Here is a 22,136-nt window from a genome sequence, read left to right as displayed (position 1 = left end):
ACACAACACAACAATAACAACAAAAAAACAAAAACCCAAACAAAGAGAAGTTATCCTATTCTTTCTTCGCACACCACCCACACCACCACCCTGTCATTACTCCTCTGGTCTTCAAGTTACAGAAAGCCAGCTTGTAAAGGGGGACCAAATACAATCATATTGATGCAATTTGTCTAATAAACCATAAGTCACTTTTTCGTAAGATGCCAACTTAGCCATTGTCTTTAGCCACTCTTCATAGGGAGGGGGGTTCTTTTTCCGCCAATGTCTTAGCAGGACCCGTTTGGCCGTAGTAAGAGCCAAAATAATCCATCTTTTTGTATAACTGGAAAAATCTCCATCAGAAAGTTCTGTGGTTATACCAAGTATGGACAGTTTTGGTGAGATACCAAATCTCCTTTTTAAAACACTGAAAATTACCTCCATTATATTTTCCCACCAATCCCAAAGTGCCGAACAGCTCCATAAGATATGTAAAATCAAAGCATTTTGACCATCACATCTCCAACATTCGTCCGTAGAGGCCAGGTTCCATTTATACTATTGTTGCGGTGTTGGATGCCACCTATGGAATATCTTAAGTTGAATAAATCTACTGCCTGTTTCTTTATACATAGTATTAACATTTTGAAAACATGAATCCCATTCAACTGAAGAGATTTTGTAATATTCTAACTAATTAACACATTTGGCTGGTTTCCAATATTTAAGGTCCTTCTTCATCTATACCACACAGACACAAGAGTGGTAAAAATTTAACAAAGAAAATAGAACAGTTTAGAGGAAAATCTGTGCTGAAAAAGATGAAAACCAGTCTTCTAAGACAAGAGATATTGGTTATTTATTTGTTTAACAATCATTGTAGTTGCATCTGTTCACTTTATAGTAACCAGATATCATTATGACAACATTTTTCACAGATTATAAATGAATTTTTATGAAAAGATTACTGCCATATGTACATATTGCAAGAAGATCTGTACAAGGCCATTTAGTGTCGTCGCTAAGAATCACAATTTTTGCACAGATAAAGTAACAGTCAGCAGGAATGACATAGAAGAAACAAAATGTTACTTTTCCAGGAGTCTGTTGGCCATATGTCTGTGTTGTCAAATCAGAATCAGAATCAGAATCAGAAACTTTATTGTCATTGTCATGAGAACAACGAAATTAAGAATGGTCCCCGATCATTGCATCATCCCTAGCAATATCAAAATATAAATAAAACAATAAAATTCAATAAATAAAATAGATAGAATACTTAAAATACTAATAAGATATAACAGTAAAACATTCACATACATTCCCACACACATGCTTCAGACCGTGCATAGATTAACACAAGAGTGGCGTGATGGACATTTTTTTGTAGTATTCAGATGTGTTATTGCAGTTGGATAACAGCTGTGTTTGAGTCCTTGCTCTGATTGCCCTGTACCGTCTGCCTGAGGGCAACAGTTCACTTGGGGAAGGTTATAAGGCCATTTATGAACAATCCATCATTCTACAGTGAGAAAGATTATGTGAAAAACATCCAAGACAGCTGCCAATCTTCTGGCAGTGGATGTCCCAGCAAATTCATCTGGGACACTCCTAGCCCCACTCCTGCAGTCACTTGGTGAACCATCCTGTAGATGTGGACACTGTCGTCATGGAGGACTCCTATCCAGGCTGAAATCCTTTATCGGCTCCCTAAATGTTGTCATCATGTTTGGAAAACATGTTCATTCGATTTAATGTGTTTTTAATGGAGATACCTGCATTCATCATGTTTCTCCATTCATTTATTCGGTTTTAAGTGAGTCATAAAATCTCCATGGATGGCAAAATGTCATTAAGAAAGCTGCCTGGAGCTTCTCCAGCACTCTGAGCACGGTGTACTGAAAGCTGGTGTTGACTCATTTTCTTGAACATAATTTTAAAATAAAAGCTAGAATTTTGCACCAGCATACTGGGAAATTTCTGAGACTCTGATCTTTGATGTTAGAGCTATTTGTTAGCATGACACCACAGACAAATTTTGTGTAATAATTTTTCTACTGAAACACAAATGAATCTTCTCGCTTCCAAAATGCTATAGCTGTGGAACAAATATATTCCAAATACAAATGAGAAATGGTTTGATAGCCCTGAATACTGTGAAAAGTACTAATTTAGACTGAAAATAATGAAACAATAATAAAAATAGCTTGGAATTATAACTTTCTTTATGACTTTATCAGTCCCTTGCATGGAGGAATGTTGGGCCACTGATCCTTACAACAAAACAGTGTTGTAAATGTTTCAGTTCATTGACATTTGCAGGCATTCCTTTATCCACAGCTCTCTTAAGATCCTGCCACAGTATTTAAGTTGGGTTGAGGTCTGGACTTTAACTGGAACATTGATACGCTGTCCTGTTGCATACCCAGTTTCAGTCAAGCTTTAGCTGTCCGGCAAGGTGCAAAACAAGCCCAAATCACCACCTCACTACTGTTGTGTTTGACAGTTGGTATGAGGTATTTGTGTTGATATGCTGCTTGTTTTTTTGTTTTTTTTGCAAAACATTGTGCTGTGCCAAACATCTCCACGTTGGAGATTAAAGACAAAAAAAAAATGTTCAATTGTAATGCTATGAACTTCAACATTTAACAAGCTAAATGAAGCTTGTGGAGTAGCTCTAAGGTTTTTTGCAGTTTCTCTCAGCACTGCATAGACTGGCTTGTGCTGTGCTCAGACTGCATGTTAAACATTAACATGCAGTCTAGCACATGTTAACTCAAACTGCAGGAGTGGGGCTAGGAGTGTCCCAGATGAATTTGCTGGGACATCCACTGCCAGAAGATTGGCAGCTGTCTTGGATGTTTTTCACATAATCTTTCTCACTGTAGAATGATGGATTGTTCATAAATGGCCTTATAACCTTCCCCAGATTGATGGGCCGCTACGGATGATCTGATATCCTTGATGACGAGGGAACAACACCAACACGAGGATATCAGATCGTCCGGCAGCTACAGTTGCTTCTCTAAGATCATTGCTGATGTCCTTTCTTTTAGGTATTGTGTCAACACACAGCCAAATGCTCCAACTCAGCTAAGTGCAAAAACACCTACTTTTTAGAGGCATTCATAATTACTAATGGTCAGTTAATCAAGAAGCCAGGTTCTGCTACTTACCCTTTATGTCCTTTAGAAGTTTTCACTTGTCTGCTTCTGCGTTTTCCCTCAGTTGTTCTTAAATTAATATTAACATGGCGTAATATGTCATTGTGCTGTTGTTTGCATTAGGTTGTATTTAAATAATTTTAGAACCTGCTAATTTTTTTATAGGTTCTGATATTACACTCGAATAAGTTTTCTTTTTACTATGACTTTAAATTTAATGCCACTATTAACAAGACAAATGCTTAATGCTGCTGTTCCCCCTGAAGTGCATTATGCAGGAGAAGAGCAAGGTATGATGGGAGTCGTTTCTGAACCAAGTGGCCCTCCACCTGGAAAAAGCAGAGCACTTAAAAAAAGTAGCTTTTCTGCTTATGATGTGATGAATCATCATTTGGCCTGATAACCAAAATAAATTCGGTTTATGAAAATAAGAAAAACAAACAGCTGAGCACTGCTGAGGGAAAAGCTGCCCAGAAGCTTCACTTTTCACTGGAGATCCAGAGCGGCTGGAAGGTCTGCAGACAGTGACCCACGATGCCCCTAAGCTGCAGCCAGCAACAATCAATAACCAACCTCAAAACATGTCAGCGATCCCTTGATTTCTTTCTGCCGTTTGAAGTCTGGTCCTGCTGATCTAATCCCTCAGATGGATGTGAATCTTAAGCAACATTTGTCTTTGATCCATTATTTACCGGATTCTTGAGAGGGACTTATTGATAAACTCTTGGTTAAAATGGATTCAACAGTTTTACGCTGTGGCGCTCTGGGTCAAGTTGTTCTTGAGTCACTCGCCTCAATTTTTAAGTCAAGATTGTTCTGTTGCCTTACACAGAAGCCCTGAGCTTTTGAGACCTCTAAATTGGCACCATTTAGCTTAAAGGCAGTGAATGTGAGATAATTCTCTTCAGCTAGACTAAAAATGAAACACTTCCAGCCATTCCAATAATTCTACAAAGCTGCACTTCAACATGCTGATGCTTTGAATATAATGCTTAGCAGCTGTAATGTTTATCATATTCACTATCTTAGTTTTGTATGTAGTTTGCAGTGTATACAGTAAAACTTATAATGGCGAATGTTAGTCTTATAATAAAATGTTGTTTTGGTAATATAATTTAGCTTAAGAGAGACATTAACATCAGCAGGATTTGATCCATCCAGTAGTTTCAAGTAACTTGACACTAAATCATTTGTGTTACAAAGTAAAATTAAAGGGACTAGTTCATCCTCTGGGAACCAAAAACTGCTGTTTAAAAGTTTTATGGCAGTTTTATGCATCCAATAGTTTTAAAGTTGTCCAACTCAAAATTGCAACTCAACGTCAGATGAGGGAAAAGGATGACACAGATGGCAAATCTTCTTCAGCTGATGTTTTGCTACTAGAATTTTTTACCCCAGTGTATTAATGTTTTGCCAATTACAGAATGTTGCTGTTGTTTTCAAACCAAAGGCCCCGACTGATGGAGCATCAATGAATGTCTGAATGTAAAATATGACAAAATTGCAGTGTATAGGGGTTCATTTTAAGGGGAAAGCTTTGGGATACATAAACATAAAGCCAGAAGTATGTGAAACACTATACAATCACTAGAGTCCTTTATTTCAAGACAGTTTTCAGCTGTCCACGTCTCCTGTTTAAATGTTCAGAAACTGTCAGCAAATTTGTATTTATGTTGACTTTGTGTCTTCAAAATGAGGGAAATGAAATGAAAGTGGTCAAATGCAACTATTTTACATCCAAAAACAATACAATTTAGCTCAGTATTTCAGAAGGATGTGTGTGAAAATAGAGAATTGCGTGGATAAACAGAGAGTCAATTACCTTTTCTAAAATGTAATTACATAGAAATCCCACACAGTAAAAAAATATTCACGAGGAAATCCATCTAAATCCTCATATCTTTTGATTTCACTGGAGATTCCCCACTGCCAGTTTATAGCACCATTTGCCAAGAAGACAAGACAAAGGGAAATAAGATTAAAGTCCAGATTGCTTCAATATGTGAAATCCAAACTGTGAACAAGTTCAATATTTACACGAAGGCACTTTGCAGGCACTTTAAAGGTGGCTCAGCTTAAGTGGGCTTTTTACCATATTTCTGTGGTAGCTGTGGATAGTCTCTTCAGGAATGGTAACTCCAATATGGATTTTGTTCATATTTTAATGTTGTCAATAAACTTCCTGGTGACTGAAATCCAGCTGCTAAGAAGGAAGAAACATAAAAAAGTTTTCTCTTCCTTTTTCTAGGATTTATAATTAAACAAAGTTTACAATCGGATTCAAAAAAGTAATGTTCTCAGCTTCCCTCGAAACAGCTGTAAGTTTTACTGTATGTGACAACAGAAGCAATTGGACAACTACTGATGTTGGACAAGTTGGGTCCAAAATACAGCGTAGTCTGGCTCGCCAGCTAACACATTATTTTTAGGAATAATTTATGTTAAAGTATTTAAAGTGAAGCCTAGGTGTCTGCAGTAGAAAAGCAGTTTAACTGACAGAATGTGAAATTTACATCCACATCTGTAACAAACTGGCAAACTTCCAAGGGGGACCCTGCTTCTCACCCTGTGAATGCTACAGTCCCGCAACCTTAAATTGAAAACATGAATTAGCTGGATAAACAGAATGAATCTGGTAATCCAATTTTAAGGCACAATTTTCATTTTCATGCCAAGATTATTTACAAAGGGCTTAATGTAAGGATCTAGTGACTCCGTGTCTAATATTAGAGCTCCACTTGAACTCATGGGTCTGAGTATCTTGACCTCAATCTTGCTCTCACTGATTTTTAAAGATATTATGGTCATCCAGGTTTTGATGTTGCTGTAACATTCTAATAACAAGCTGCCATTGTTTCCTGTCAAACCCACAGCTAGATCTGGGAATAATCAGCACAGAAGTGGAAGGAGATGCTATATCTTTTCATAATTGATGTTAGAGGGAGTGAATACAAAAGAAAATGGCCCCAGAACAGAACCTTGCGGAACTCCACGTAGGAGCGGTCCAGAGGGAGCTGTTGAGCCTCCAAAACTGTCCCTAAAACTTCTCTCTGACAAGTACGATCTAAATTACTCTGAAACTGTTGATGGCTGGCAAACTGCTGTAAGATCTAAAAGCATTAAAATAACTGAGTCTCCAGAGTCACCAGGTAATAAAAGATCCTTAAAAAACCTTAAAAGAGCAGATTCTGTGCTGTGAAGTGGTTTAAAGCCAGACTGGAACACCTTAAGAATCACATCTTCCTCTGAAAAATACTGAAGGAGGAAGGAGACGAGATGTTTGCTCTACAGTCTTATAAACAAAATAGTTGAGAATTTTTTCACAGTGTTGAGGAAACACCAAGAAATTTTCTTTTTCCACCTTTTGTCATTCTTGCCTGATAATCACGAGTAATATCATTTAACCATTTAACGTTTTGTACCAGGACATATAACTTTAAGCAGACAAAAAGTTAGAAGTTATAGGGCTAAAGACATTAACTCTTCAGTATTTAAAAACAGGGAGGACCTATCGGTCTCCATGGCAATATTATATGGGTCAGCTGCCATGAGCATCATCATCCATCCCTCCATTTTCTTAAGAGTTTTTAGATTTAGAATCAAGATGGGGCTCTGTGACAGCAGTGACGCGCAACACTTTGGACAGATTGGTGTCAATTACGGGAACATTGTATATGTCATTCTGTCAATGTGCACTTCTATCTTTTTTCAATCAAATATTTGGATAATAAATAAAACATCAGGGAACACATCATCCAGAAATGAAATTAAAGCAGAAAATGTAACCTAAATCATGTAGCAGGGAACCGCTCTGTAAACAGAGATGTGAAAGCATATTCCCAATCTGATTTCCCTCTTTGATGTTTGCCTTTATATCAGTCCAACCTTGGTTGGGACCCAACAGCAATTATGTAACTCATTTCTAGAGCCCATCTCCTACTTTTAACACTGCAAGTTAGCCTGAGCACCTATCACGTGAGCCGAAAATGGATCATGCAGCAAACAGACTGAATTCTTGACTGAATTATGGCCTAATGCACATATATTCTTTAATCACGTGCAAACAACTGCTGACATCTCACAGAATGAGACATCACTGAATTTCAGCATCATCCTGTAGCATAATATGTTTGTTAAGAGGTTCATATTCCCCAACCAGTCCTCTGCACTCCATTAGGTGTAATGTAAGTGTAAGTGGGAGCTGAGTGTGTTATTTAAAAGTTTCCAGTTGATCATAAAAAATCCACACTGTCCCCCAATACTTGGTTCTATTTATTATAGTATAAAAATTAACAGTATTAAACCCATTATTGTTGCCTTTATTTTCTGTTATACTGTTGAGTTTGATTTAGACTTCTGCTGGAAATCTATCAGAAGAAGGGAGAGCAGCTTTGTTTTTGATGGAGGACAGATTAAGAGGACTGCACCCAAGGCTCACTTTAACCTGAAAAAGAGTAGTGAACTGTTAAAACAAGCTACTCTGTGGTGTCAAAGAATAAAGAAGTGGTGCTGAAATGAACAGAACAGGTCCCTATAATAGCTTAAGGATGCTAATTATGCCACTGCAGAAATGCTTGTTGGTTTATTGTTATCCGGTTGTTCAGTGATGACGCGACGAATCCTACTTCCGGGTCTAAAGTAGTCTGCGTTTAATATGGCATTTGTGTTGTTAACATGTTTAATGTTATGTATTTCCTTCTATTTAATCTCAAAAAGCTCCTAAAACAGTCAGCGATCACTGTTGACCTCCCTCGGCTTTTATTACCGCTAATCATTTATTTAAGCTCAGTTTTTAAAACCTTAGGATGTAACTACAGCCCAGCCCATGCAGCAGTATATGAATGACTAACCTCGTATTGTGGATGGATTATCTCAGTTGTTCTCCTGGCTGAAGTTTGGTCCATTTACAGCATCCTGCCATGCGATTACATTTGTTCCTGACCACCGAGAACACTCACGGTAACTTTTATCAAGTGGAAAAAAAGTTAGCTTGTTTATCTTATGCTAACATAGCTGTGTCGCTAGCGGTCACGTAGCACATCATTATATACCAGCTAGCCCAACTTCAGTAACCCTACAAACGTCACTGCTGTTTAGCTTTCTGTCTTCATTTATGTTGGAAGTGATAACAGAGCTGTACGTTTTAATTTGTTTCCAAAACCCCGCAGTCAGGACATGCTATATTGTATTTAGATAGAAGCTAGCGAGCTAACTCCCTGCTAACTTCTAACTCCGTTAAATGTCATAAATTCCGTTTTCATGGATGCCTGGATGTTAAACTCAATTGTTACACCTGGTAGAGCAGAACGCTGATCATTTTATTAAAGATGAAAGACTTTAGACAGTTTTTCAACTCTCAGTAATGCCATAGTGATCGTTTGATATATGGACCTGCAGCGGAGTTTAGACCCAGACACGGCTAGTGACGTCAGACTGAACAACCGGATTGCCTGAAAAGAGAGCAGTCATTTGTGATTTTTGTTAGGTAGTGATCCACTTAAAAGCCTGCTTCAGTGTGTTGTCACGTCTTAAGAAAAGAACTGACTGATAACCATACAGTTAAAAGTCAGTTACACAAACATGTCTTCTAAAATGCAACAATGACACAATATATGTACATTTTTATATTATATGTGTATATGTATATATATATATATATTATATGTGTATGTGTATATGTATATATATTATATGTATATATCCATCTATTGTGTTCACAGGGAGTGAACAGTGCTCTCTCGAGCCGACAGGGGGCTGTCTGTGATCGCGTCACTGCGTCAGAGGAAAGGGGCGGGGCCAACATGGCGGCTACAAATTTTGCATGTCTGCTGTTTTGTTTAGCATCTTTTTCACAGCAGTTTAGCGCCTCCAGGCTTCTCACCGAACCGTGTTATAAACCCATTAGAGACCACAGGCCGGACTTTGTCAGGTAGGTGAAGATTTCGACCTCCAGCAGTCACACAGGTACTCACGTGAGCTCAGAGAGGAGCTAAACTAGCTCAGAAATAGGAACTCTGGCAGCCTTCCTTATCCTAAAAGTTGGCTGCAGCGTCTCTTAATAATATGGTAATTACTCGTCTTAGTGTCCTTAGTGTAGTAATATAACGTTAACGTATTAATTAAATAAAAACGTATTAACATGAGTATCAAAGTGAGTTCCGGGATACTTTTCTGTACTTCAGTACTTTGGTGCAATCTCAAAAATATGTTTTCTCCCAATGACGTGTATTGTTTTACGTGTACAGTACTAGGGTTTTCCTTGAAACTAAGCTTATATATTTAGATATAGCAATATTATCACTAAAGCTACACTAAAAGGTATATGTTTAAAAAAAACCACTTTAGTCACTAAAGTAGAAATAGGAGTAGACTTCGGAAAAATTTCACAACTAACATAACATTTTAAATGTAGTTTTTTTGGGGGAAATTATTTAGTATTTTTTGTTCATTTGGTTGGATTTATCAGCACAGCCTGCCTGACGAGGCGTCTGTGAATGTGTCGAGAGCTAGGATGTCTGAATGGCTGCTTCCACAAAGTGTTGTGGTTCCTATTATGGATTTATTCTTCTAACAAATACACTCCACATAATAAAGACTGCAACACTGAAACAAACACTCTGAACCCAGTCATAAAAAAGCTAATTAGAAAATATAAAACTATTTGTAGTTAAATGTAGTTAAATCATAAATCATAACAGGGGTGGCCTGTGTTCCAGTTTCTGTGTTTTTTTATTACCAAATCACACAGAAATTAAAACTGGGCCACCAGTGTCTGGTTAACTCAACATACGCTCACAAGAAACCTCAAAAAGATGATCGAAGGATTCATCACTACAAATATGCAGAACAGCAGGTGAACAAAGGCTAAAGGTTTGAAGAGTTGTTACAGCAGAAAAAGGGAATACACACATGCAAAGAATAGTGACTATTACAAGACTGTGAAACAATCTTTACCTAATGAGGGAGATGGGAAAGTGTAACTAAGTCCTGTTTGGTCCTCACATGATCAGTCCGACACCTGTAATCTACACAGATTGCATGTGTTTAATTTTTAATTTAAAATACATACACAATTCGCATGTCACTGTCAAAAAATCTCAAGGTGGAGGAATGGAAAATGTTATGAGTTTCACTGTGAGTGACCAGAATGGGCAGGATTAGACATGAGTACAAGGCTGAGATGGTTTGAACGTGTGCAGAAGAGTTATGAATTGTTTAAAGGATGTTGAAAAGGGATCTTCCAGGCAGGTGGACAAGAAGACCGCAGAGAAGATTCATGAATGTAGTGAAGGAGGACATACAGAGGGTTGGTGCCACAGAGGAGGGTGTTACAGATAGGGTGAGACAGAGGCCGGTGATCTGCTGTGCTGACTCCTAAAGACAGCAGCAGAAGAAGAAGAATTGAAATCTTATGATTGGAAATGTTATGAGACATTTCTTACAATGTTGTTGCATCATTTAGAGATTTACTTTACTGCTGTAGCTGATAAATGTGGAGCTTTGTGTGTCGTTACATGGAAAAAATGGTAACTTAATTAACTTCACATAGTTATTAAAAAAACAGAAGCAAATTTTTAGGGAGTGTGCAAGCAAAAATGAATAGAACGTTTACTCTTTACCAATTTCTTGTTTTACTAGAGTATTATGTCAAGGTTTAATTTGAGACATAATAGGAGATGTACAATACTTCCTTTGCCAGTATAAACAGTTAAAATTGCACCTTAAAACTGCACTTTAGTACTTTTCACCACAGGCTTTATTATAATAAACAAAGTAGCAGTGAGATACCCATTTCCATTAAGTTCTCCATTAAACAGCAGGGCTTGATAAAAAAAAAAAAAAAACCACAACATTGCAAACTGAGAAGTATCATTGAGAGTTCAAATACATTTCTTGATATGCAGAGGGAACAAACTAACATTTTTTTGGTCAAAAAAACATAAAATTCCATTAAATTAATACAAAGGGGCAGCACGGTGGCACGGTGGTTAGCACTGTTGCCGCACAGCAAGAAGGTCCTGAGTTCAATTCCTCCATCAGGCCGGGGTCTTTCTGTGTGGAGTTTGCATGTTCTCCCCGTGTTTGCGTGGGTTCTCTCCGGGTACTCCGGCTTCCTCCCACCGTCCAAAGACATGCAGCTTGTGGGGATAGGTTAATTGATTAATCCAAATTGTCACTAGGTGTGAATGTGCGAGTGAATGTCAGCGTGAATGGTTGTCTGTCCCTATGTGTTAGCCCTGCGACAGACTGGCGACCTGTCCAGGGTGTACCCCGCCTCTCGCCCTATGACAGCTGGGATAGGCTCCAGCGCCCCCCGCGACCCTGAAAAGGATAAGCGGAAGCGAATGGATGGATGGATGGATAATACAAAGCCACGTCTGATTATCTGTAATTGCACAAAATTTGACAACTGGTGCAAAATCATCTGAAGTGAGATAACATGCTTGCTGAACTTTGTGCTCAGCAGGGACGGATATCACCGCACAGACATGCAAATGTCCTGTCCGGCTATTAGCACCCACAGGAAATGTCAGTCAGTCACAGCAGTTACACTACCCACACACTCCCGAGAGGGGATGATATTAGTCAGACAAGTGAAAACATCTGTGCTCGCTTTAATAACAGTAATTACAGCTGCTCATCACTCCCCTTTGTTTAGGACGCAGGCCCGGCCGCATGTAGAGGTGTTGAAGCTTCCTCCGTCATGGGACTGGAGGAACATCGATGGGAAGAATTATGTGAGCGTCACGAGGAACCAACACATCCCCCAGTACTGTGGCTCCTGCTGGGCCATGGGAGCCACCAGTGCGCTAGCTGGTAACCATGACAACAGCGGGATGGAGGAAAATGATAATAGCGATACGGCTAGAGGGCATATTGTCATGTGAAATGAAAATGACTAAATTTAGTGGTAAGTGGAGAAGCATCCACCGGCTCCTGCTAATGTGTGTCGTTCTTTTTGTCTAAGACCGCATCAACGTCAAGCGTGGAGGAGCGTGGCCATCGGCGTACCTCTCCGTGCAGAACGTGATAGACTGCGGGAGGGCAGGTTCCTGTTACGGAGGCGATCACCTGAGAGTCTACGCCTACGCGCACGAAAGTGGCATTCCTGATGAAACCTGCAACAACTACCAAGCCAAAAACCAAAGTAAAGAAATACTGAGTTATATTTTGTTTGTTTGTTTGTTTGTTTGTTTTTCATCAAAGGCCATATTTCCTTTTGATTAGCTCCAATCAGAATTGGATGATGTTACTTAAGATTACTGGCATTTAAAAGTAATCTATTATTGCATTAACTGCTGAGGTCTGATTGTAAATTACACTTTAGGTGAGGCTGCAGTTGTCTCTCTGTGTTACGCTGTGATAGACTGGCAATCTAACCTGGTCATAACCCACCTTTCACTCAATGTCAGCTAGATCTGATCAACTTATTAAATTCAGGGTTGTGGGGGTGGGGCTAGAGCACAGGTGTCGAACTCCAGGCCTCAAGGGCCGGTTTCCTGCAGGTTTTAGATGTGTTCTTGATCCAACATAACTGATTTAAATGACTAAATGACCTCATCAACATGTCTTGAAGTTCTCCAGAAACCTGGTAATGAACTAATCATTTGATTCAGGTGTGTTGACCCAGGGTGATATCTAAAATCTGAGCGTAGGTTCCAGACCCATCTCAACAAAGCCTCATGATGTTGGTCTGTAGCCTACTGTATATTAGGAGTCCCCTGAATTTTTTGCATAGCTAGTTGACAGTGATAAAATGTTTTCCACCACATGACCGGGAACAAACGTGTTAAATTCCCCTTTGAGTGATGGCTTTGTCCAATTTACATGCTCTCTGTTGTCAGCAACACATTAGAGAGGAGCTTCCAAATTCATGATGCAGAAGCAGGTAAATAAATAAAAAAAGCTGTTGTTAAGCTATTGTAAAAACAAAAAGAAACCTACAGACTGAAGAAGTGCTGACAAAGGAGGGCGTTGACAGCATTCACAGAGGGATGAGTGGTGGCTAGACACAGGTGAAGGTGATGAGGGCAGAGCAGACAATCACAAAGGAACAGGAAGCAAAACTAAAACAAGACACATGCCAAAATAAACTTCAAAGTTAAGCTGAAAGTAACAAAAGACAATAACTATCTCTGAGAGGTAAAGAGTGATGCTAACGTGACTGCAGAGAAAGAGCAACAGGAGGCAGAGGCAGGAGGAAATGGAGAAAGTAGAAGCTCAACACTGCACTGCAAAACCAGCAGAAAACCTTTCTGAGCTCCAGCAACTGGCCTCATCACCATCGCTGGGCTAAAATTAGCTCGCAGGTGGCTCTACAAAATATGAAGCAGTTGATAAGAGACCCATCACACTGCCACAGAATAAAGCAAGTACTTGAGCAAAGTAAATTCTTTTCTCTGTGACCATGCCAGCTTACCTGACTGACACAAAATATCCCACGTGTTGATTTGTAAGTGTGACTTTGAAAGTTTACCCAGAATTCAGCTTTGGTAGCTTTCTCCAGAAACTGTGACTGTGACATATATCATGATATTGATGGTTTGGAGTTTGGATCGTTTGGATTGGGTGTAAAATTGAGTTGGTTGCAGTTTATAACAGAGCTTAAATATGAGGTGTCAGCCCTGAAATTGTCTTTATTCTTGACGTTATGAGGGTTCAAAAATACTGGGAAAAAAGAGGCAAATGGAAAAAGTGCAAAGCTTCGACCCACCTCTGTGTCCTAAAAGGGCCTGTTGAAATGATCTCACTCTCTCTTTGTTGTTCAAGCACAATGGTGCTGCACCTGTGCCTCTGAAGAAATGCTTGTCCTGACCCGCCTGCACGGCGCTCTGACATGAAGCCTCTTAAATAAACGGTTCAGAGGAAAAGGTTGACTGGCATGCTGGGCATTTATTCAGGAACACAGAGAATTAATGAAACCATTAAACTAGTACCATCCCCCCAAACTGCTGGTACATTTTGGACACTGCATAGATGTGTTACCCAGCACATAATTATGTAGCAGTATTCACAATTATGTCTTAATGCACAGCAGAACATCATCCCAGTTTGAGGGTTTGGAAACCTCAGTGCCTATTTTTGTGCATTGTACACACAGGACATATTCTGTTTTACACTGAAACTATGATATCATATACAAATGTTTTTAAAACAGCTGCCCCATTGTGTTAAAAGCTCATCTTAAAATATTGAGCTACTTAGAGTATTGCTGCCATGGTATTGCGACCATTCTCTGTAATACTATAGTTAGACACGTATGTGATTCTGGTGGTAAGTCCTGCAGCTTGAGCAGCCACTGCATGGAGAGACATCTCAGAGGCGTTATGCTCACCAGCAGTACCGTAACTCTTAAAGAAATTCACATTAGCTCAAAGTCTAACGACTCCTTATGATAATACATTGACAGGCCAGTTCGCCGTGTTCTCAGTCAGTGGATGTAGTATACAGTTTCAGTGCACTATTTTTTTTTAGTGGTGGTATTGTAATAGAGATTTTAAACAGCGCTGCGAAACAGCAAAAGCAAGATTACATCTCAACAAGTGATGTTAGTTTCAGTTTTCCATCATAAAGCGATGAGGATGAGTAAAGTTCCTGTGAAAAAGAAGCATAAACTCCTCTTTCTGGAACTGCTGCCACATGGCGGGGAGCAGACGGCACGATCAGGTGAACTCGGTCGGGAAGACAAGAAGTGACAAAGATGGAAAGCAATCAGTGATGAAGAAAGCGAGATGGGCTCTTCACTGTAATACGGACTGGGAGCCAATTCTTACTGCCAGCTTACTGTGCGTGGCCGATCTTACTGATGCTCTTGTAGCTGAACAGGAACAAAAATCTGTACAACCAGACTCCAAAATATGGAGAGAGAGAGAGTGGAGGCGATTAAAGCAGCAGATTATTGTAAGGAGATATTCTGCTTTCATATATGAATGCAACGGCTTGGTGTCCACAATTCTGGGCCTTTAGAGTAGCTATCTGTCTAGTTTTGAGATGCAATTCTAGTGAAGTCCTAGCATATTTTAAATCACTAGTTTTAACATGGTAAGTCTTGACATGTTCGCTGTTTTGAGGAAAAATGTAACTGACATAATTCTCAACTTAGTAAAATTAGAGATCAGCAGTCTGGCATCGAAGCCACGCCACATTCAGAGTCACTTAAATCACCTTTTTGTAATGCTCAGTTTGGCATTTAGCAGGTCGTTTTGACCATGTCTACACGCCTAAATGCATTGAGTTGCTGCTATGTGACCGGCTGATTAGACAGTAGCATTAACAAGCAGTTGAATCAGGAGCAAACTGAGCGCTCACTGAACTTTAAATCATCTTCTTCATTTGTTGTAGAGTGCGAGCTGTTTAACCAGTGCGGCACGTGCTCCTTCTTTGAGTCGTGCGCTGTTGTGAAGAACTACACCGCGTGGAAAGTCGGAGACTACGGAGAAGTTTCTGGAAGAGATGAGATGAAAGCTGAAATTTTCACCGGCGGACCCATCAGGTAGAGTAAGTCATCCTCAAAGTCATTTCTCACTTTTCATCCACCTACTTCTCCTGTATGAGGGAGGATACACTGCCTGAGATTTTCACAGAGAAGCTGTTCTCTTAGGGAAGTTTTTTTTTTCAGTGAATGACTATTTAATGATTCTTAAAACCTTGGAGAAAGATAACAGCAACGAGTGTCATTCTTTTTTACACTCAGAGAAATCTTAAAGTCAAATTGAATGCCATTAAGTATTGAAAAAAAATCAGACCTGTATGTGTATATATACAGTATATTAAATTTCACCTTGAATCCACTTTGATAAACTCAGCTGAGCGTTTTGTGTCCCTTTAGAGTTTACATCTTACATCAGCTGTTAGTCTTTTAGTGGTTTGGCTCTGACAGCTTTACATTATCTATAAATTAAATCATGCAGTATTAACAGGGTCTTTAAGAGTTTCCATTGTGCTGTTGTAATATCTGCAGATAAGAACTATTCAACGTTTTTTTTAAATAGTTGATACCTAAGAGCCTTAATAAAATTAAAACAAGATTTTGGGCATGTAGGTGTGTATCACTGTCACGTCCCTGCTCAGCTAAGGCAAAGAGTGTGAAGTTCAGTAAAGGTATTTATTAACCAGCAAAATGGTTACAGTAACAAGTTAATATGTAAATGGATTCATACAGGTCTTTTACCCATCTACCCATTTATTTAGACGTACAGGACTTAGTTTAGAGTCATCAAATGTGTGTGAATGTGTGTGTGAATGGGTGGATGACTGGATATGTAAAGCGCTTTGGGGTCCTTAGGGACTAGTAAAAGCGCTATATAAATACAGGCCATTTACCATTACCATTTACCATCAAATAATCTAACATGGAAATCTAGCTAGGATGTCTTCTGGTTCAAGTGTCACAGCAGGACTGGGAGGAGATCTTGAGGCATAATTTGGAGAGATTATGTCTCCCCTGAATGAGTTGGAGCCTATGACTGGAGGTCTGAGTATCTCTGCTGACTGCTGCTAACAGCTAACGAACTGTGCTCCCCGTCCAAATAGTACCCTGTGTCTTAACAGAATAACTTAACTAACTGTGGGGGTGTGAGTGAGCAGCGGGGTAAGCGACGCCTGGCAAAGTTTCCAGGAACCAGAACAAGTGCCTCAGAACAAACAGTACTTGCTTAAGGCTGTTAAAATAATTTCAAATTAAAAGTACTGGCTTACAACTGTGATCCAAGAGGCAGACTGCTCATATTAAAAGCACTGAGTAGCATCTATACTGCATTTAAATAAGGTGACAGCAACAAGGTGCGTTTGCTAAATGGTCATCCAGACTGGGCGCCTGTCCATTAAGACAGCAGGGTGATTGGTACTCGAATCACAGGCGCAGTTGGATCTGCATATGATGAAAAGGCTCAAATGATTAAACTACAGGGGCTGGGAAAACTGTGAAAACATTGCAAGAGAATTTCAAGTTAATTAAAGGAGACTTATTATGCCTTTCTTTATTTTATGTCATGCATATACTGTTAAAATTATGAATGTGCTTTTTACTGTTGTGAGTGGTGATATGGATACAACCCAAAGGAACAGGACATGTTGGAACATTGGGGGAAAAAGTCAAACTGAAGCAAAAATTTTAAAAGCTAGAATATACAGATCAACAGTAGGATTACTTTAGGCCGCAATATCTAATCAGCCGCTCAATCCATTTAGGGACACTGACATGGTCAAGATGACCTGCTGAAGGCTGTGGTATTTAGAAACACTGAAGATGACTGTGTCCAGCAGGATAACAAGCCATGAAATCATCTCAAACTGGTTTCTTGAACATGACGTAACATTTGTATTCAAATGATCTCCACAGTCACCAGATCTCAATGCAAAAGAGCACATTTGGGATGTGATGGAAAGAGAGAGTCACATCATCAGAATCAGAATACTTTAATCCCAGAAGAGATTATGTAATGAATGTGGAGCCAACAAATCTGCAATAACAGTGTGATGCTATTACGTCAATATGAACCAAAATCACTGAGAAATGTTGTTGAATCTGTGCCTCAGAGAATTAAAGCAGTCCTGAAGGCAAAAGGGGATCCAAGCCAGCACTCGCAAAGTGTACCTAATTAAGTGACCATTAAGTGTCTATATATGCGCACAGAAATAACTGAACAATAGCACACAGGTGTGTGCAGCACGCAGGAGGAAACATTGTGCCTTATTCACACAGTGTGTGGATGCTAGTCATTAATATTTTAGGGCCTGAATTTGTTCGTACTCCGTGAGCAAATTTAAAAGTCCCTCTGACCAAGCAAATGAATAAATGATGAAGGCCTGGCTGTCTTATAAAATGTAACACATGTCTATAATTTGAATTGAATACTACAATTTTTTGGTCATTATTTAGTTATTTAAATAATTACTTATTATTATATACAGTTAAACACAGTAAACCCCAAAATACAGTCTAATTTCTTGGCACTGTCCCACATATTCCAGAGAATTCTGGAGAATATAGATGATATTCTCAACGTCCGTTATTTCGGACAGTCCTCGCATTTTTTTATAGTGTCATAACTCTGGTGGAAACATTTTGGAAAGCTGTGCCATTTCTAACTACTCAGACATTATTACTCAGGCTTTTTCCTGCTTTCTTGCTTTAGCGGTGCAGGATACGCTCTGACATCACCAACATTTTCTGCTTCACTTGGAAGTAAACATGTTTCTGTAAACTGATTAGATATTGCGGCCTGTACAAACAAGTAGAAGCAAATCTTTCATATAATAACAATTAGGTGTAGCACTTTTCAAAACCAGCTTTACAAAGTGCTTTCCAGAAACCAGGGTTAGAAAACAAAGAAGGAAATTATAAATCAGTTAAACTAAGGCTCATGTGTAATGTCAGAATTAGATACAGTGTGATTTAAATTTTCGTGAATAACTTAAACTTAACTTACAAATCAGCAACTAAAAGTAGAAGAAGACGAGTTAAATTTTATATATGCAAATATACATTAATGTAAATATATGCAAATATAAATATATATATATATTTGAAAATGAATGCATGGTGTTAACAACAAAATACGTCAGTGTGCATGTTTTACTAATCCAGCTGTAATTTTGCATACACTCTTGATTTTTTGCAGAGGCTGAGAACGTTCCCAAACACATATTAGTAAATAAAGCCCAATTAACTGCAGGTGAAAGTAACCGGAGCAGAGTAGACCATCACAAAGGAGAGAAAAGGCATGAAGTAAAACTATACACCACGGAAAACTAGACTTCACAGGAAAACAGGCAATAATCGAAGGCAACGAACAACCAGACATGAATGATAGCCAATAAACACGAAGTCAGGGATACACAGAAAGCACAGCACATAAATAAAACTAGAGGAACACAGAATAAGAATAAAATAAGGGGAAGAACTGAAATACAGTAGTATCAGAAAAAAGTCGAAACAGGAACCCAAAAACTCACACACACACACACAAGAGTCAAAACTAGAAAAGCATTGAAATCCAGACAGGAGCTAAAATTCAAAAATCCAAGAGCTGAAGGTCAAGATGACAACAAATGAAATGAAATGAAAACAAAAATCCAAAACTCAAATGCCGCAAAAAGTGTTTATTTCAAACAGTGCATGACCTGGGGAGCTGCAACAAGGAAAAATATGGAGCTGAAAATAAGCATAATGTCTCACCTTTAATGTGTCAAAGGATGTAATAATATCTATGCAAGGAAAGGTCCATCGAGAAAAACTGTATTTATTAACATTTGACTGCAGATTCAAAGCAGAAGACTGCGAACAAAACTTTGCACTTAAAGTTCTCACAATGCATAATACACACTTAAGATGCAAGTACAAATTTTGAGCCCGCTTTAAAAGCCGACGCATAGCTAAAAATGACCACGTAACGGTTCCATCTAAGATTTAGCATTACATTTCAGTAATGAAAGAAAATGAGGCATGAATTCTTGTCTTTCAGCTGTGCATTGATGGCGACTGAAGGCCTGGAGCGATACTCCGGAGGGATTTTCTCCGAGTTTCACCCTCTCTCTCTGCCAAATCACATCGTGTCTGTGGCTGGGTGGGGCGTGGGCGAAGATGGGATCGAGTACTGGATCGTCAGGAACTCCTGGGGAGAGTTCTGGGTTGGTATTTCACGACAGCTTGTGCTTACTCCGAGCTTAATGAGCTCTGTAAACTAAATTCACAAGTTCTTATTAATTTTGTTTTGGCTGAGCTGAAGCAGAAAATGTTTGTTTGATTTTTTCAAGACTTTTTAATTTCTCAGACTTGCAGTCAGAGTAAATAATGCTGTTTTGTTTTCTTCCTTTTAGGGAGAACACGGCTGGGCGAGAATTGTCACCAGTGCATTTAAAGGAGGAAAAGGCAACTGGTTCAACCTGGGTATTGAGAAAAACTGTGCATATGGAGACCCTATTGTAACATAGGTGCTTAATTAAGGTGATCAATCTTACTGAAATAACTGTGGATAGTTTGGAAACTTTAGGGAACGCTTTCCTTCTGTGTACTAAAATCAACATGTGCAAACAACAATTTGCTGTTTAATGTGGGTTTATTTTTTGAAAGTGCTTCTTGGCTGAAAGCAGTAATGTCCTGAAGCTAGTTCAATCCAAGAAATTGTTTGGTAACATCTTCCTGTAAAAAAACCTCAATCACAACATGTTATTTATGTACTTTGGTTTCTGCATAAAATAAACAGTATTACAAAGTCGCAGTGCACTCAGCTCAGAATCTTATTAAACATGTACAGACAATACCGGCTCTCACTAAGTATACTTCTTATTGTTTATTTAAGAGCAGGAAGAACGCATTTTGAGCTCTTATCTGTCATCAGCACTACCAGCTTAAAGAAACTCTTCCATTTAGGATTTTCAGCCTTTACAGGTTGTCTGAGGATCAAGCTCAGACACGGTCGGTAGCAACAAGATATTTGTCGATGGTTTAGATACAGCTAAAAACATATAAAGGAATATTAACCCCTAAGCTTCCCTCTTAGAGAGACTTGAAAATCTCTTAAACATGTTTCCATTAAAAAAATGACAAAGTGTATCATTAAACATTGGCACATTTTATTTAAGCTGTTTGATCAAAGATTCACAGATCTTTGCAAATAAATGGGCCAAAAATCTGAGTGGTAAAGTGGTCGACGCTGATTGCTTCGGACCTCCTCAAACATATTTAAATTGTGAGGGGATTGGAAGAAAGTTCAAAGTTAAAGATGGACTCTTTCTTATAGAACCAAATTTGTGGTCTACTTCTTAAAATGCCCAAATGGGCTGATAATAGCATAGGAAAACTCAACTGAATTGTAAAATGTCTTTGCTAGCAGTACCATCAGTCATTATCAAGTCGAGTCACTTTTATTTGTACAGCAAATTTTACAACAACAGAAGTTGAGCCAAAGTGCTTTCCAGGCAGGTGCTGTTGCGTTCCAGGTCCAGACGTTACACTGATGCAGAACTGTACCCTGTCTGTGTGGTCAGAGTATGCAGATCTCGGATAAAGGCACTGATGCCGTTGACTTGCCTTCCCCAGACCTAAATCCAGTTGAGAACCTGATGTTAGGTATCTATACATCTGATGCAACCAAATAGCACTACAGACTGTCCAGAAGTTCACTGATCCAGGTTTGGGAGGAGATCCTTCAAAACAGCATCCACCTGCATCAGGAGCATGCCCAGATGTTAGCATACAGGATCATGGGGACTATACACACTACTGAGCTACATTATGACATGAGCAGGATCAGTGTGTGATTTAAATGTGTAGCTTTTGGTGTTACTTTAAGGAGCTCCCCTCCTTTCACTCTTGATAGGGCCACCAAGCTGCCCTAAACTGAGCCTGCTTCTGCTGGAGATCACTTCCTGTTGAAAGGAGGCTCTTCCTCCCCACTGATGACAATGTGCTTGCTAATAGTTGATCCATCTGACCACAGAACAGTTTTCCACCTTGTCTCAGTCCACGTTTTAAAAAAAGCTTTGATTCAGTGAACATGGCAGTATTCACATGTTCACATGTGGTTCTCATGATGGTTTCTCCAGATTCTCTGAATCATTTGTTGATATTATGCACTGTTAATGATAGATATTCAAAGTCTTTGCAAGTTTACGTTGAGGAACATTATTCTGCAACGGTAGATTTTTGCAGATTGGTGAACCTCTGCCCATCTTTACTTCTGAGAAACTCCGCCTCACTAAGATAACCTTTTTACACCCGATCATGTTACTGACCTGCTAGTTGCAAAATGTTCAGTCAGCTGTTTCTGTTTAGTACCACTTACTTTTCCAGCCTTTTGCTGTCCTGACCCAAACATTGATTCTGTCATCAGTTTCAAAATGATCCGACATTTTTCATGAAATTGTAAAATGACTGTGTTTAAACATTTGACATGTTTTCCATGTTCTATTATGAATAAAATGTGGGTTTAGGAGATTTGCATTCAGTTTTTATTAACATGTTACACAGTCTCCTTTCTGAGAGCT

The 22,136-nt window shown here is 39.0% G+C and overlaps 1 protein-coding gene across 1 annotated transcript; it reads left to right on the top strand.

Annotated features, from left to right (window-relative positions):
- Window positions 1-8,935: 8,935 nt before the first annotated feature.
- LOC146647775 (cathepsin Z) lies at window positions 8,936-22,136 on the top strand. Its single transcript, XM_085389477.1, has 6 exons — window positions 8,936-9,075; window positions 11,806-11,963; window positions 12,115-12,294; window positions 15,489-15,639; window positions 19,613-19,778; window positions 19,968-22,136. The coding sequence occupies exons 1-6, from the start codon at window positions 8,948-8,950 to the stop codon at window positions 20,079-20,081; spliced, it is 897 nt and encodes a 298-aa protein (XP_085245603.1). The 5' UTR covers window positions 8,936-8,947; the 3' UTR covers window positions 20,082-22,136.

This window comes from Rhamphochromis longiceps, linkage group LG18 (assembly GCF_057381845.1).
Source record: "Rhamphochromis longiceps isolate RC_006_pf linkage group LG18, R_longiceps_female_GT1.1, whole genome shotgun sequence".
Taxonomy (NCBI): Eukaryota; Metazoa; Chordata; class Actinopteri; order Cichliformes; family Cichlidae; genus Rhamphochromis; species Rhamphochromis longiceps.
Note: the sequence above shows the minus strand (reverse complement) of the source record. Positions and strands in the feature narration are given on the sequence as shown.

Coding starts and splice junctions, on each gene's coding strand:
- LOC146647775 (XM_085389477.1), top strand. CDS start 8,948: ATGGCGGCTACAAATTTTGCATGTCTGCTGTTTTGTTTAGCATCTTTT. Junction 9,076..11,805: donor CACAGGCCGGACTTTGTCAG/GTAGGTGAAGAT, acceptor CCCTTTGTTTAG/GACGCAGGCCCGGCCGCATG. Junction 11,964..12,114: donor AGCCACCAGTGCGCTAGCTG/GTAACCATGACA, acceptor TTTTTGTCTAAG/ACCGCATCAACGTCAAGCGT.